This window comes from Megascapheus bottae, chromosome 33 (assembly GCF_031878675.1).
Source record: "Megascapheus bottae isolate mThoBot1 chromosome 33, mThoBot2.hap1, whole genome shotgun sequence".
Lineage (NCBI taxonomy): Eukaryota > Metazoa > Chordata > Mammalia > Rodentia > Geomyidae > Megascapheus > Megascapheus bottae.
This window is the reverse complement of record NC_143541.1, coordinates 8,807,501-8,821,013: the sequence shown is the minus strand read 5'-3', so window position 1 is coordinate 8,821,013 and position 13,513 is coordinate 8,807,501. Positions and strand designations below refer to the sequence as shown.

At 55.0% G+C, this 13,513-nt stretch overlaps 2 protein-coding genes across 2 annotated transcripts in view; one reads left to right on the top strand and one right to left on the bottom strand.

The window, feature by feature from the left end:
* Chchd6 (coiled-coil-helix-coiled-coil-helix domain containing 6) overlaps positions 1-1,911 on the bottom strand; it is a 185,405-nt gene extending 183,494 nt beyond the window's left edge. Inside the window, exon 1 of the mRNA XM_090323826.1 lies at positions 1,733-1,911. Coding sequence (XP_090179952.1) covers positions 1,733-1,819 — 87 coding nt within the window. The 5' untranslated portion in view covers positions 1,820-1,911. The remainder of the gene's footprint in view (positions 1-1,732) is intronic.
* Positions 1,912-9,230: 7,319 nt separating this feature from the next.
* Txnrd3 (thioredoxin reductase 3) overlaps positions 9,231-13,513 on the top strand; it is a 26,391-nt gene continuing 22,108 nt past the window's right edge. The window contains exons 1-2 of the mRNA XM_090323854.1: positions 9,231-9,375; positions 10,339-10,537. Coding sequence (XP_090179980.1) covers positions 9,231-9,375; positions 10,339-10,537 — 344 coding nt within the window. The remainder of the gene's footprint in view (positions 9,376-10,338; positions 10,538-13,513) is intronic.

The following is a 13,513-nucleotide window of genomic DNA, read 5'->3' as shown; positions in this document are numbered from 1 at the left end:
ATGCACGAAGACCTGGGTTCAATTCCTCAGTACCACACACATAGAAAAAGCTGGAAGTGGTGCTGTGGCTCAAGTGGTAGAGCTCTAGCCTTGAGAAAACCCAAGGACAGTGCTCAGGCCCTGTAGTTCAAGCCCCAGGACTGGCAAAAAAAAAAAAAAAAAGTTAGGTCAGGAATTCGGCCTAGTGGTACAGTGCTTGCCTAGCATGCATGACGACCCAGGTTCTATTCCTTGGTATCACATACATTTAAAAAGAAAAAAAGCCTGAAGTGGTACTAAGGCTCAAGTGGTAGAACTCTAGCCTTGAGAAAGTCCAAGGACAGTGCTCAAGCCCTGAGCTCAAGCCCAGGACTGGCAAAAAAAAAAAAAAAAAACTGTTGTTCACCCAAGTCCACATATGTAATGAGCCTCGAAGTCGGGATTCTTTTCCTGAACCACCTCCTTACTTAATTCTCCTACACTCCACTGTACATGTCTTTAAAAGTGGTCCACTCACTGGACTTATTCATTAAACCTTTCAACAATTCCTGCCACAGACCCACACTGTGTGGGGTGAACTACAGCACTGGGGTTCAGCAGGCAGGTCTGGAGCTACCTACTCCAACCCTGATTCTTCTCACTGGTCACCTGTGTGGCCTCAGATGTGACCTCCTTACTAAAGAAACAAGATGGCAGAATACTCCTCTCAGAGGTGTGTCAAAAATTAATGAAATATTGACTGTAAAAGGGCAATGCACGGCTGGCCCAAGCGCAAAAATAGGAGCTGCTGCAGGGTGGCCCAGGCCTGTAATTCTAGCTACTCAAGAGGCTGAGATCTGACCGGTTCAAAGCCAGCCGGGGTACAAAAGTTCCTGATACTCGTGTCTCCAATTAACTATCAGAAAACCGGTGGCGCTGTGGTTCAAGGGGTAGGGCGGTAGCTTGAGCTGAAGAGCTCGGGGACCGCGTCCTGGCCCCGAGTTCGAATCCCACCACCGACCACCCCCCCAAAACAAAAACCCCACAAGGAGCTGCTTTCATCATTCTCCTGCCAGTCCCACAAAGCTGTGGCAAGAACTTACACGGAAGGAAACACCACTACCAGCCCCAGTTCCACACTGTGAGCGGAGCCACGGAAATCCCACCGGCGGCCGGGAGGGAGGCACCGGGGGTGACGGGGACAGGGCTCCCGGGAGACGTTTTGGTCTAGGGCCCATCCTGTCCTGAACGTGGTGGTCCCGGGAGCGGGGCAGGCGCGGCTCTGTTTGGTGCTTGGAGGGGGGAAAACGTCTAAGCTGTGAGGCCTGGCAGGAAGGGGCGGCGCGGTACACAGGGGAGCAGGGAACGGAGGAAGGCAGAGCTCGTGGGGCGGACGGGTGGGGGGCGGGCGGGGCAGCCCTGCGGGGTGCGGGGCGGCAGGGGCGGCCTCGCCCGCCCGAGCCCGGGATCCGCGGCTGGGACGCCCGGGGCGCGAGGACGCCGGGCCCCGACCGCGAGCGCCCCGCGGAGGGCGCAGGCGCGGGACGGACTCGGAAAACGTCGACGCGAAGCCGACGGGGCGGGCGGCCGCCTCTCCCCGCCGCGAGGGCCGAGGCGACGGGTCCGCGGCCCGGCGTGGCCGCCTCCGCCCGGCGTGGCCTCGCCCGGCGTGGCCTCGCCCCGCCGCCCCGCCGCCCCGCCGCCCCGCCCCGGGCGCCGTCCCTCAGGCCGGCCCCGCCTCCACGCCCGGCCCGGCCCCGGCGCCGCCGCTCACCCGGATGCCCTGGAGCACCCGGACCCGCTCCTCCTCGTCCATCTCGAAGGACACCCTGCGGCTCTCGCTGCTCTCGGCGCTCCCCATGGCGGCGGCTGGCGGACCGGAGGGCGGGCAGCTGCGCCACCGGCTCCCGAGCCACCAGGCAGACGCCGCGCGGGCGCTGCGCCCGAGCCTTCCGAACTCGACCGCCCAGGCACCAGCCAACAAGAGCTCGTGTCATTGGCCGACGCCGGACGTCTGGCCAATCGGAGCGCTCGGCCGCGCAATGCCTTGTGGGGGCTGTAGTCCCCCGCCCAGGGGCCCTGCGGCACGCCGGGAGCGCGGCGGGGGCGTGGTGCCGCCTCGCCGGCGGCGGCGCGGGACGCAGCCCTGCGTCCCCGCGTCCGCCTCGGGGGGTCGCGGGCCGGCGGTTGCCCGGCCGAGCGGAGGGGCGCCCCGAGGGGACCGTCCCGGCCAACTTGGGGTGACTGCCCACTGGGGTGGAGGGAGCTCCGGGAGCTCAGGGCCGGCCATGGGTGTCCCTCCCTCCCCACCCCACCCGACCCCCACCCCTCCACCCCACCTCCCCCCACCCCACCCCTCCACCGCACCCGACCCTCCACCCCCCCACCCACCCCTCCTCCGCCCCCATCCCACCACCTCCCCACCCCCCCACCCCCCCACCCACTCCCCCTCCACCCCTCGACCCCACCACCTCCCCACCGCTCCACCGCACCCGCCCCTCCCCCCTCCACCCCCCCACCCACCCCCCTCCGCCCCCATCCCACCACCCCCCCACCCCTCCACCGCACCCGCCCCTCCCCCCTCCACCCCATCCCCCACCCCCACCCCTCCACCCCACCCACCCACTCCCCCTCCGCCCCCCATCCCACCACCTCCCCACCCCCCACCCCTCCACCGCACCCGACCCCCCACCCCCCCTCCACCCACCGACCCCACCACCTCCCCACCCCCCACCCCTCCACCGCACCCGACCCCCAACCCGCCCCTCTACCCCATCTCCCCCCACCCTCCACCCCATCTCCCCACCCCTCCACCCCCACTCCACCCCACCCCCCACCCCCCCTCCACCCCCCCACCTCCCCACCCCTACATGTGTGGACGTGTGCATGCATGTACATGTATGTGGACATGTGTGTACACGTTCCCGCGTGTGAACGTGCCTTCCTCTCGATGTACACGTAGAAAGAGCACGGAGAGCCTGTCTTTACAGCCTGCTGTGCGGGATGCGTGCAGATGATGCAGAATCGTCTGCAGCTGTGGAAATGAAGGAACTCACCCGACGAACCTGGAGGCAGAGGCCGGCTTCAGCTGAAAAGCCAAGTGAGCACAAGACCCCGATCGGGTTCAAGGCCTGGGTGTGGGCACGCACACAACAGTGCATCCCCGGGGCCACAAAACACGGCTGCCCATCATCCGTAGAGAGTACCTTGGAGGAAGTGTGAGCAGCACATGTGGGGACACGGAACCCCGAAATGTTTTATCTCTCACCTGGACGTAGGAGAGTTGATCCAGGCTCACTGAAAACATGTAGCTTTCTCCGCTCCAGCTCCAGCGGTTCAGCACCCTCTGACTGGGGCCCGGGAGGCGCCATCTGCCGAGCAGAAGATGCTACTAACCAGTTACACCACCAGATGACCAATTCATTGATTCCTCCATCTAAGAAAACAGGTGGACAACAGAGAGGTTTCTCACACTGAAAGAGCACAGAGCCACAATCATAACCCTTTGGGAAGCAACTGTGTCATGGTCATAGCCGGGGCGTGTGTTTTGCTGAACAGTAACCCTTTCCCTTGGTCTTCTGCCTTAGGAAGATTAGTTCCAGGGTGCTAGTATGCCAGTGTGTATAACAGCTTTGAAAGCCAAGTTGTTGGGCTGTTACTTGTCATTTTTCCATCTCATGGTTAAAAGGTTCTGACACCAAAACAGATGTCCTTGTACCCTAAAAAAAAAAAAAAATGTCTTTTTCTCGTACCAGCCAGTGTCCTGATTCTCTTACGTGAACTAGGTGTCCTAGAAATCAGGTCAGTTAACGGTAACACCCTGGGCTGACGTCAGGCACACCGGGTAGTTCTCACTCCCGATGTCAGCCACACGCACAGGTCTTCAGCTAGGTTGTCAACTGCTTAGGTGCAGTGGTTCACTGGGGCACTCCCGGAACTCTCAGAAAGTGCTGTACTTAGTACAGTAACCTATTACAAAGATTCAGCTGAACAGCTAGTAGTAGAGAGGTGTACAAGTAAAGGTCTGGAAAGTTCCTGGCTAGAAGCCTCTCCCCAGAGAGACAAGGCGGGATGCCAACTGGAGTTCTCTGAATCTGGTTCAAGGACTTTTTTTTTTAAATATTTTTATTGTAATTAATAAAAGGGTTACATGATATTTGCCAGATAGAAGGTGGGTTAATTCACATACATTGATACCCTTTCACATGTCTTGGTACCCATTACCCTCCCCCCAACCCCCCCACCCGTCTGGTTCAAGGACTTTCACACAGCCCCATAGCCAGTCCCTCTGTCCCTCCCTGTTGGGGGATGGGCTGAAAGTCCTTTCCCCTGCCTGAGCCTGTGGTGACTGGTCGCCATCCTGTGCTGTGACTCATGCCAGCACATGACACAGACTGGAGTGAGTCCCGTGGAGCCTCTTGCAAATAATGAGGTACCCCTGCCACTTGGGCACCCCAAGAGTCCCAGGAACTGGAGGTCAAGCCCAAATCTTTTCAGTATTTTCATTGTGACACGGTAGTAGTATACTGAGCCACACCCCCAACCCCTAGATTTTGTTCTGACGTGAGAGAACACCGTCTCCCATCTCCAGGTGATCTGGACAACCACGGGTGGGTTTGAATTGGATTGGTTTCTCCAAAAGCATATGAGGCCTGTCTTCAAAATGGTCTGAATGGATTTATCAACTCCATTATGTGAGCCATGAAAAACAGTGCAGACAAAGGGAGAAATGAGACCCCAGCCCCAAGCCCAGAGTACTAGAAGGATGGAGTTAATGGAAAAATTCTAGAGAGTCTAGCTGGATTATAAAGACGAAGATGAGGGCTGGGAGTTTGGCCTAGTGATAGAGCGCTTGCCTAGCATGCACGAAGACCTGGGTTCGATTCCTCGGTACCACGTACATAGTAAAAAAAAGCCAAAAGCGGTGCTGAGGCTCAAGTGGTAGAGCTCTAGCCTTGAGAAAGTCCAAGGACAGTGCTCAGGCCCTAAGCTCAAGCCCAGGACTGACAAAAAAAAGATGGAGATGAAAGCCAGGCCCCAGCACCTCTGAGAGATGAAGATGAAGTGGAGAAGTCTTGACTTTGGTATCAGAAACAGACGTGGTCCACCCTGTGCTTTGGGAGCTCTCGACCTCCCGGTATAGGGTCATCTCTGTCACAGCCCTGGAGACAGTTCTGGAAGCGGAAGCTTCTATCCCAGAACAACCAGGCCCAGACACGGAGAGCACTGCCTGGTGTTGGGGGCTCTGGGGCAACCTGTGGGGTCTCAGCCACCCCTCCACTGTGTTGGCCCTTAAAGATATCAGTGATTGGGGAATCACTCTGTGGCTCCTCCCTCTTCTGCCTGCCTGGGTGAAGCAGGTACTGCAGCAGGAGTAGGCAGAGGCAGAGATGGGAATGTCTGTGCAGCCCAGGATGCAGGCTCTGCCCACCTTTCTGCTCTGCATGTTGGTGACTCCTGGCTTGGGATCAGGAGGAAGTCTGGATGGGGGGTCACCTTGCTGGCCACAGTTGGAAGAATGTAGTGCAGAGAGCGCTCTGTCCATCTTTCCCGGAGGGTGCCAGCAGTCTTCTGCTGGAGTCGCAGTGGCCAGGCACGGTCATGCACCCACTCTTTCACCAGGCTCTGGTAAGGGGGCAGCGTGCCCACAACTGCCCTTCACCAGCTTGGCTCATTGCCTGCGAAATTCACCAGCCCACACCTTTGTAAACAGTCCTTTCGTTCACACCTCTTCACGCCTCCTGTTCAAGCAGCCATCTGTTCCCGCCGGGCCCGACTGTTGGACTGACTGTCGGCTGGTTGCTGTGTGTGCAGCAGGAGTGAGCTACATCTGCCACGCGTGCGTGTGTGCGTGACTAAGAAAGGGACTGTCAGCCCAGACAATAAAGCTACTGGGTCCATTGCTCCAGTGCTCTGTGCCCCGGCCTCACCTGCTCTCCTGAAATCCAGGGAATTCTCCAAGCGAGACAAAGCCTCCAGATGGGACGAATCAGCCGAAGAGCAGAAGTGGCTCAAGCAAAACTGCAGGCTCTGCCTCCTTGGCCCCAATTTCCTTTTCTGTCTTTCAGAGTTTTAAGCTTCGGCTTTAGCCTTGGATTTGACTACTTAGCCAAGCAGCTGACTGCTTAGTGAGAGGAACGGGCTGCGACAGCCAGGATTCTACACAGCCTGGCAGCTTCCCTGGGGCAGTGCCCTGAGAAGTCAGAGCTCCCGGGAGCAAGGCTGCCTGGGGCAGGAATGGCCCTGTGTGTGGAAGACCGAGGATTTCCATATGAAAAGACACAAGTTGGCTCAACAAAGCCAGATGGACGGCAGAATGTCCAGTGAAAGGGTCTAAGAACACAGCTTGTGCAGCCTGAACCTGTTTTTTCTGTTCCTTCTCTTCTCCCTCTCTTCCTCCCTCCTTGCTTTCCTCCCCACCCCCACATGCAAGCAAGCCTGTGCACAGTCCCAGGCTCCTGCTGTCTGGCAGAGGTCTTGCTTGGCTTCCAGGTCTGACTGGAACCCTGGAAGGGCTCTGGCACCCCCGGAGAGGTCCAGCTGGGCAGCCACCACAGAACCAAAGCGCAGAATCTGGGCTCCAAAGCAGCCCCAAAGAACTGCCCGAACTCACGGGGGCTCAAGCCTAAGTGGGCTGGCAGCAGAGCAGGGCACACCTTAGAGCAGTGGGCATCCAGAAGGGTATCAAGACCTCTGCCGGAAACAAGGACCAAGCTTCTGACCCTGCACCGCCCAGGGCAGTGAGGTCACAGATCAGGTCATCACTTCTATAGACAGAGCTCCCAGCATATCCTGAAGACTATTCTAACGCTATTGCTCATTCATTTGTTGATGGTTTGTCTCCAGTATGGTCCTGGTACACACACACACACAGAGAAGCTTCAAAGATGGGGACATGTCTGCTCTCTGCACCACTGAATTTCTGGCACGTAGTCCAAGCCTAGCATGGATGGGCTCTCAGAAATTGCTCAGTGACTGGCTGACTGATCGAATGAGTGAATGAGCATGGGATTGCTCTACTGGGTATCCATGTTCCCTTGTTCAAAGGCAGAAAAGTCAGGGCTTGAGAGGAAAGGCCCTGCAGCTAGAGGGCTCCCAGCTGCGCTGCCTGTGTGATCTTCCTGCAAACCACCGGCCCACCCTTTCCGTGCCTCTGTTTTCTCCATCCGTAGAGAGGAAAGAGACAACAGTTCCGTCACACAGGATTGGTGTGGAATTGCCTGCACGGGCACTTGCATGGACTTAGAATGATGCCAGCGACAGGAAATATCGCAGTTATGACAAAGTTCCTGTCATCCTACCACCCAGCCAAGTGGGATATCTCCACGACAGATACAGAAACCCAGTGAGTTTCAGATAGGAAATGAGACTTGCCTGAGGCTCTGTAGCTAAAAGATAGTGTCAGGACTTGAACTCTGGTCTGTAAGTCTCAGAACACGGGGAGTCCTTTCCAAAGCCCCACGTTGGCCCCTGGTGTCCATAGAACACAAGCCGGCCCTCAGGGCGGGGCTGAAGGCCCACTGGACCACGTGGTGTGGGAGTGAGGGGAGAAGGCTCCTGGGGGGTGGGCAGGAGCTCCAGACCCTGAGGTGTGACAGAGGCTCTTGGGAATCCCACTTCCTCATTCCGGCTCCCAGCCAGCCCTCATGCCTGGCTTCTGGGAACCCAAACACCCAGAATGCAAATGTGAAATTACAAAACCTGACCACTACCCTCCCCACCACACACACACAAGCACACTGTGAGTCTTGAGGTTGATTTTATGAATTCATCAAATGTGTGGGCAAACTTTTACGGAAATAACAGTACATTGAAATAAGAGGTATAAATTAGCTGAATTCCTTTAAGGGTTCATGGGAAATTCTACTTGCCTCCTTGGCTAAGTTGTTTTCCTGCCTTTCAGACTTTATTAGCCAGGAAAGGGAGAGGCCTGCGCCCAGACCCCCTGGGGACCATCAAGCTTAACAGGTGGGAAAGAACGTTAGGTAAGGTTCGCAGAAAAGGAAGCCTGCCACATGGTTGCGACAGAAAAGAAAGAATGTACTGGAGGAAGAGCAAACTGAAGGCCACACAAGATGGAGTCACATGGAGAGGGAGGAGGGGGGAGGAAAAGAGAAAGAGCGAGAGGGAGGACTAGTGTGGAGCAAGATTAAATAGGGAAAGGTGGGAGGAGGGACCACAGTGGATGAGAAGGTGACCTCAGAGCCTGGGGACCCTCTCACTGTCGGGGAGAGGCATAGCCAGGACAGTCCAGAAAGTGACCTCAGTGGATGAGGAAGTGACCTCAGAGCCTGGGGACCTTTGCTGACACACAGGCAGGGTGGCAGGAGGAAAGGCAGGGGGAGGCCATGACCTCCTCCATATGCAAGGCCTGCAGGACACCCCAAGCCAGGGTTCCCCTAGAGGAGGCTGCAGAGGTGTCACCTCCCCCTGAGAATCTCTTACCCCACCCTCAGCACCCCAAGTGACCCCAAGGCTGGCCCTGGCATGCCCAGAGACACTGGGAAATGCTCCAGCCAAGATGTCAGGGCCTGGGCTGGAAATCCCGTCAGGCGGAAAAGGTAAACCATGTGCAGCTGAACAAAACCAACCAAGAATGTGGGCTGGGAGAAACAGGGTGGGAAGGAGGCCCCGCCGGCAGACGTCCTCACTGTGGGTCTGGCTGAGGCTCCAGGGGCACTGGCCGAGGAAGGAAAGAGAGGCAGGCCAGGAGAGTGCAGCCCTGCAGATGCCTGCAGAGGAGGAAGAGGGCCAGGAGCAGAGGCCAGCACACCGAGGCAGGCCTGTGGAGAGGACAAGTGAAAAACACACCCCTTCAGAAGCTGTAGCTGCTCTTAGTTCTACCACAGCAAGGCAGCAGCAGATTCAGTCATGAAATCCTTTTGTTCCTATAACCATGTTGTTAGGTCCGCCTGGAAGAAATGACCCCTTCCCTTGGCTCTGTCCCAGGCACCCTGGAAATCCCCGCCCAGCTCCCACAACCCTGGTACTGGCGTGTCCAGGGCCTCCTCCTGTGGAGGACTGCTGTGATTGGTGCAGACACAGCCCTCGTGTGGGGCACTGCTGTGATTGGTGCAGACGCAGCCCTCGTGTGGGGCACTGCTGTGATTGGTGCAGACGCAGCCCTCGTGTGGGGCACTGCTGTGATTGGTGCAGACACAGACCTTTGTTTGCACAGAGGGCTGCTGTGATTGGTGCAACCCCAATTCCTCATTTACATGAAGGTGTGTGGTTGGTGCGGACACAGCTGCTTATTTACATAGAGGTAGCCCATGATTGGTGCAGCACAATCCTTCATTTGCATAAAGGGCGGTGTCCTGATGGTGCATTCCGCTATTCCGTCCAGCCATGGAGAGCCATCCGCAGACGTGGAAGAGGTGTTGACTGCAGATGCCACCCAAGGAGGACCAGGGCTCGGTGAGAACTAACCAGAGTCCTGTAAAAACGTACAGCCCGTGGGGAAATCGTGTCTCCGTTTCTTCCGGTAACTAACAACAGAACTCAGGAATCAACCTTTTTTTTTTTTTTTTTTTTTTTTTAAGGTAGGTTCGGTTTGCAAGGAATAAAAGTACAAGTGAAGTATTTCAGGGCTGAGCTGGATGGCAGCAGTCCAGCCAGAGGGCAGTGTTGATCCGCGGCTCGGTGTCCTTCCCCAAGACCCACTGCTGCTTCTCTCTGGGGCAGCAACACGGGAATGGGGAGGGACACACAGGGCCAGCCTGTAGTCCTCTGGGAGCTGAGCGAGATGGTAAATATCGATGACCCAGCCCTCCCCCAATTACCGAGGAAGAAAAAACCACGCTGAGTCAGAAGCAGTGTTAACCATGAAAGCGCATCAGATCTCTCTGCTGATCTCTGCTGATCTGATCTGCTGTTCTCGCTCTTTATTGCATTAGACAATTAGTTATATACTGTTGGGGTAGGAGAGGGTGGGAACTGGGAAGCTAGCCAATAGGAAGAGGGCCACCGTGCTACCACTAAGGGTCTGGGTGGGGCTTTCAGGTACTGGGCAGGACAGGTGCAGGAAAGCGCGCGAGACCTGAGCTGCTGCGAGACCGACCTGCGAAGCTGCAGGGGGTTCAATCAAGTCACGCACACAGAGATGCCTTAAGAGAGGTATGCAAGGAGTGAATGCCTGGCCAAAGCCCTTTGATTGCAGCTGAGCCAGAATCAGGCCTCAGAGATAGAGGTCAGGCCCCAAAAACCCACTTCCACTCTTTCTCCCATTTTTACTCTGAGGGCTTTTATTTTACGTGTGCAGTTTCCCCTGTGACCAAAGCATAGCCATTTGGGGAAGCGTGCAAGGCAGAACCTGGTGTAACTTCAAAATTCAAGTGAAAATGGAGAAAGAACACCACCTTCCATATGGATAAAAACCAGGTCGTCGAGGTGTGGTCATAGACTCTGAACCTGCAGGAGATGGGGCTCAAGCCAGCAGGCAGTGGCTGTCACCTGCCTTCTCTGGCAGAGGCCTGGAGGATGATGACCAGGATGCCAGGTCAGCTCGGGCTGACCGCCTGCAAGCCCCCTCTCAGCCCATGGCGGGCTCCAGTCGAACGTGCCTGGCATTTCCAGCCATGTGAGAACCTGAGCTTGGGAAGATGTGGCTCCAGGCCAGTTTGGGAAATCAGATGCTGTGGTTCACATCTATCATTGCTGCAGCCGTGGTCAAGCTGAAATAGGTAGATCTTGGTGCATGTGAAGGCGGGAAGAGAGAACCCATCTTGAAAATGGCCAGCAAAAAAGCAGGGCTGGAGGTGTAGAACTCAGCAGCAGAGGGCCTGCACAAGGCTCTGGGCTAAACCTCAAAAAGAAACCGCTTAATTTGTCCTCATCGGGTGTGGGCTGAACTTGGTGAGAGGACGGCACTTCTAAAGTTAGTTATCCAACGTCGACTCCCCCCTCACCTCTCCAGCCCCTCGCCGGATCCATTAGTTTTTCATCATTGGGACAAAATACCCAGGAGAGGGAAGGTTTCTTCTGGCTCGTGGTTTCAGAGGTCCAGTGTGTGGATGTGGGCCTGTGGCCTGCGGAGAGGCAGCAGAGTGGAGCCAGCAGAGGGGCACTGTGCTGGCCTCGTGATTGCCAGGAAGAAGAAAGAGGAGGGAGGAGAGGGGGGATCAGAGACAGGACCTGCACTGGAAAGCTTGCCACAGTGACCGGTTCTCTCAACCCAGCCCCACCTTCCACTGGCTGTGTGTCTGTGAGTCCATCAGTGGACTCAGTCATCCCCGCTGACCTGACCCCATGGCCTCTCAATGGCACCAGCGTGCAGGACAGAGCGCTGAGCACGCAAGTACCAGGGCTACTTCACTCACACACAAGCTGCAGGCGCCCAGGAGTCCCTCGGAGGAGAGGACGAGGTCACCTGAGCCCTGCCATTATCCATGAGAAGGAGCTGGCCACTGCCCACCCCACAAGCTTCAGACAGCCCAGCCTCACGCAGTCTCTGAACCAGAAGCTAAGCCAGGACATGGAGAGGAGATGGTGCCCATGTCCAGCTGCCCCGTCCTCAGGTAATAGACACAAGGAGAATTTGTTCTCAGAATTTCCATGCCCCCCTCCATTCTAGCAGCTATTCAGAGAGAGACAAAGCTGGGCCCAGATGCTTTAAGACCCAGGACAGACAGCCACCGTGAACCATTTGCTGAAATATTCCTTGGGGACAGGGGAGCCTGCCTTAATCGCAACTTCGTAGGAGGCCAAGATAGGACTGTGGTTCAAGGACAGCCTGGGGGAAAAGTGTGACTCTATGTGGAAGAGCAAAGCAAAGAGAAGGCAGTTTGGGGGTCTGGCTCAAGTGGTAGAGGGCCTGTTTAGAAAATGTAAGGTTCTGAGTTTAAACCCAATACCACCTCCCACTCAAATTACTTGGGACAAATCAATCCAGACAAAGAAGAGGCAATTGAAATATTTAAATTCAAGAATGCCAAAGCCAGGGGAAGGAAGCTGGTGTTTGGTATCCATGTAAACAAGCGTGATTATCATTCAAGCAGAATGCATATGTCAGGCAGGCTGACAATGGAAAAACAGTAATTTCACCAAGTTTGGAATGAGAAGGAGGTAAGGTAGGAAAACACCTAGGTGTTCTAGTTTTGTCTTGTTAGGAAGTAAAAACACATATAGCTAAAGGCTGGAGTTCGGTAACAGTGTAATGGCTCCAATCTCAGTGTTGCATAAAAGTTTTTCTTTAAAGAGCTCTTTCAGGAGATAAGCTTGTCTGGAAAAATTGTTTGGAAAATAGGAACATATAATTCGTCCAATTTCACTTTAGCTTCCTTCCTTCTACTTCAAAATTTCTTTATTCTGATTCGAAATTAGCAGAACCACGGTTGGATGGAGTGATTCAGACCCAGAATTCCAGCTACTCCAGAGCCAGAGCAGAGGAGGATCACAGTTCAAGGCCAGCCTGAGGAAAAAGTTAGTAAGAACTCTCAGTAGGTCCTGTGTAGTGGCAGCCAAGGGAGAATGAGAAAAATACCCGAGGAATAGTTAAGCCATCCTGGGCCAGTGGTATGGCTCTAGTCGTGGATGGCTGCCTAGAAATGGTTGGGCCCTGAGTTCAAATCCCAGTACAGCCCAAATAAACCAGCATAGCCATATTTGTAAAATTATACTTCTATGCGTCCTTCTGCTTAAATACACACAAAATAGATGGTATAGCCAGTGCCAACATACATTGACAGAAATTGCTCTTGCTAAACTTTAGGATGCTCATTATCTTATAGCTTGGTCTGTCTTTGCTACTTTTATGTGTTGCTTGAGTTTTGGGGGGAGGAACATGAGCAATTTTTTTTTTTTTTTTGCCAATCCTGGGGCTTGAGCTCAGGGCCTGAGCACTGTCCTTGGGCTTTTTCAAGGCTAGAGCTCTACTACCTGAGCCACGGCACCACTTCTGGCTTTCTCTATGTATGTGGTACCAAGGAATGGAACCCAGGTCTTTGTGCATGTTAGACAAACACTCTACCACTAGGCCAAAGTCCCTGGCCATAAAATGAGCAATTTTTGGCAATACTAGGGTTTGAACCCAGGGCCTTGTGCTTAACATTTGAGCTACAACCCCAGCCCATTTTACTTTAGTTATTTTTTTTTTTTATTTTGCCAGTCCTGGGCTTGAGTTCATGACCTGAGCACTGTCCTTGGACTTTCTCAAGGCTAGAGCTCTACCACTTGAGCCTCAGCACCACTTCCGGCTTTTTTCTGTGTATGTGGTACCGAGGAATCAAACCCGGGTCTTCGTGCATGCTAGGCAAGCACTCTACCACTAGGCCAAACTCCCGGCCCCTACTTCAGTTATTTTAAAGATAGAATTTCTTGATCCCCCGCCCCAAGCCAGTCTAGAGCTGTGATTCTCCATATCCTGAGTAACTGGGATTGTGACTGTGAGTAGCTGGGCTTATGAATGTGAACCACTGTGTCTGGGTATTTTACTTTATAAAGATAGGTGGGAGATAAAGGAGTTAAGCATGTAACTAAGGAGTAGGAAGAAATGCAGTGGTTCCAAAGAACAAACGGACTAACAAAGGCAGAAGCTAAATTTCAGTGAGTTAGGAAA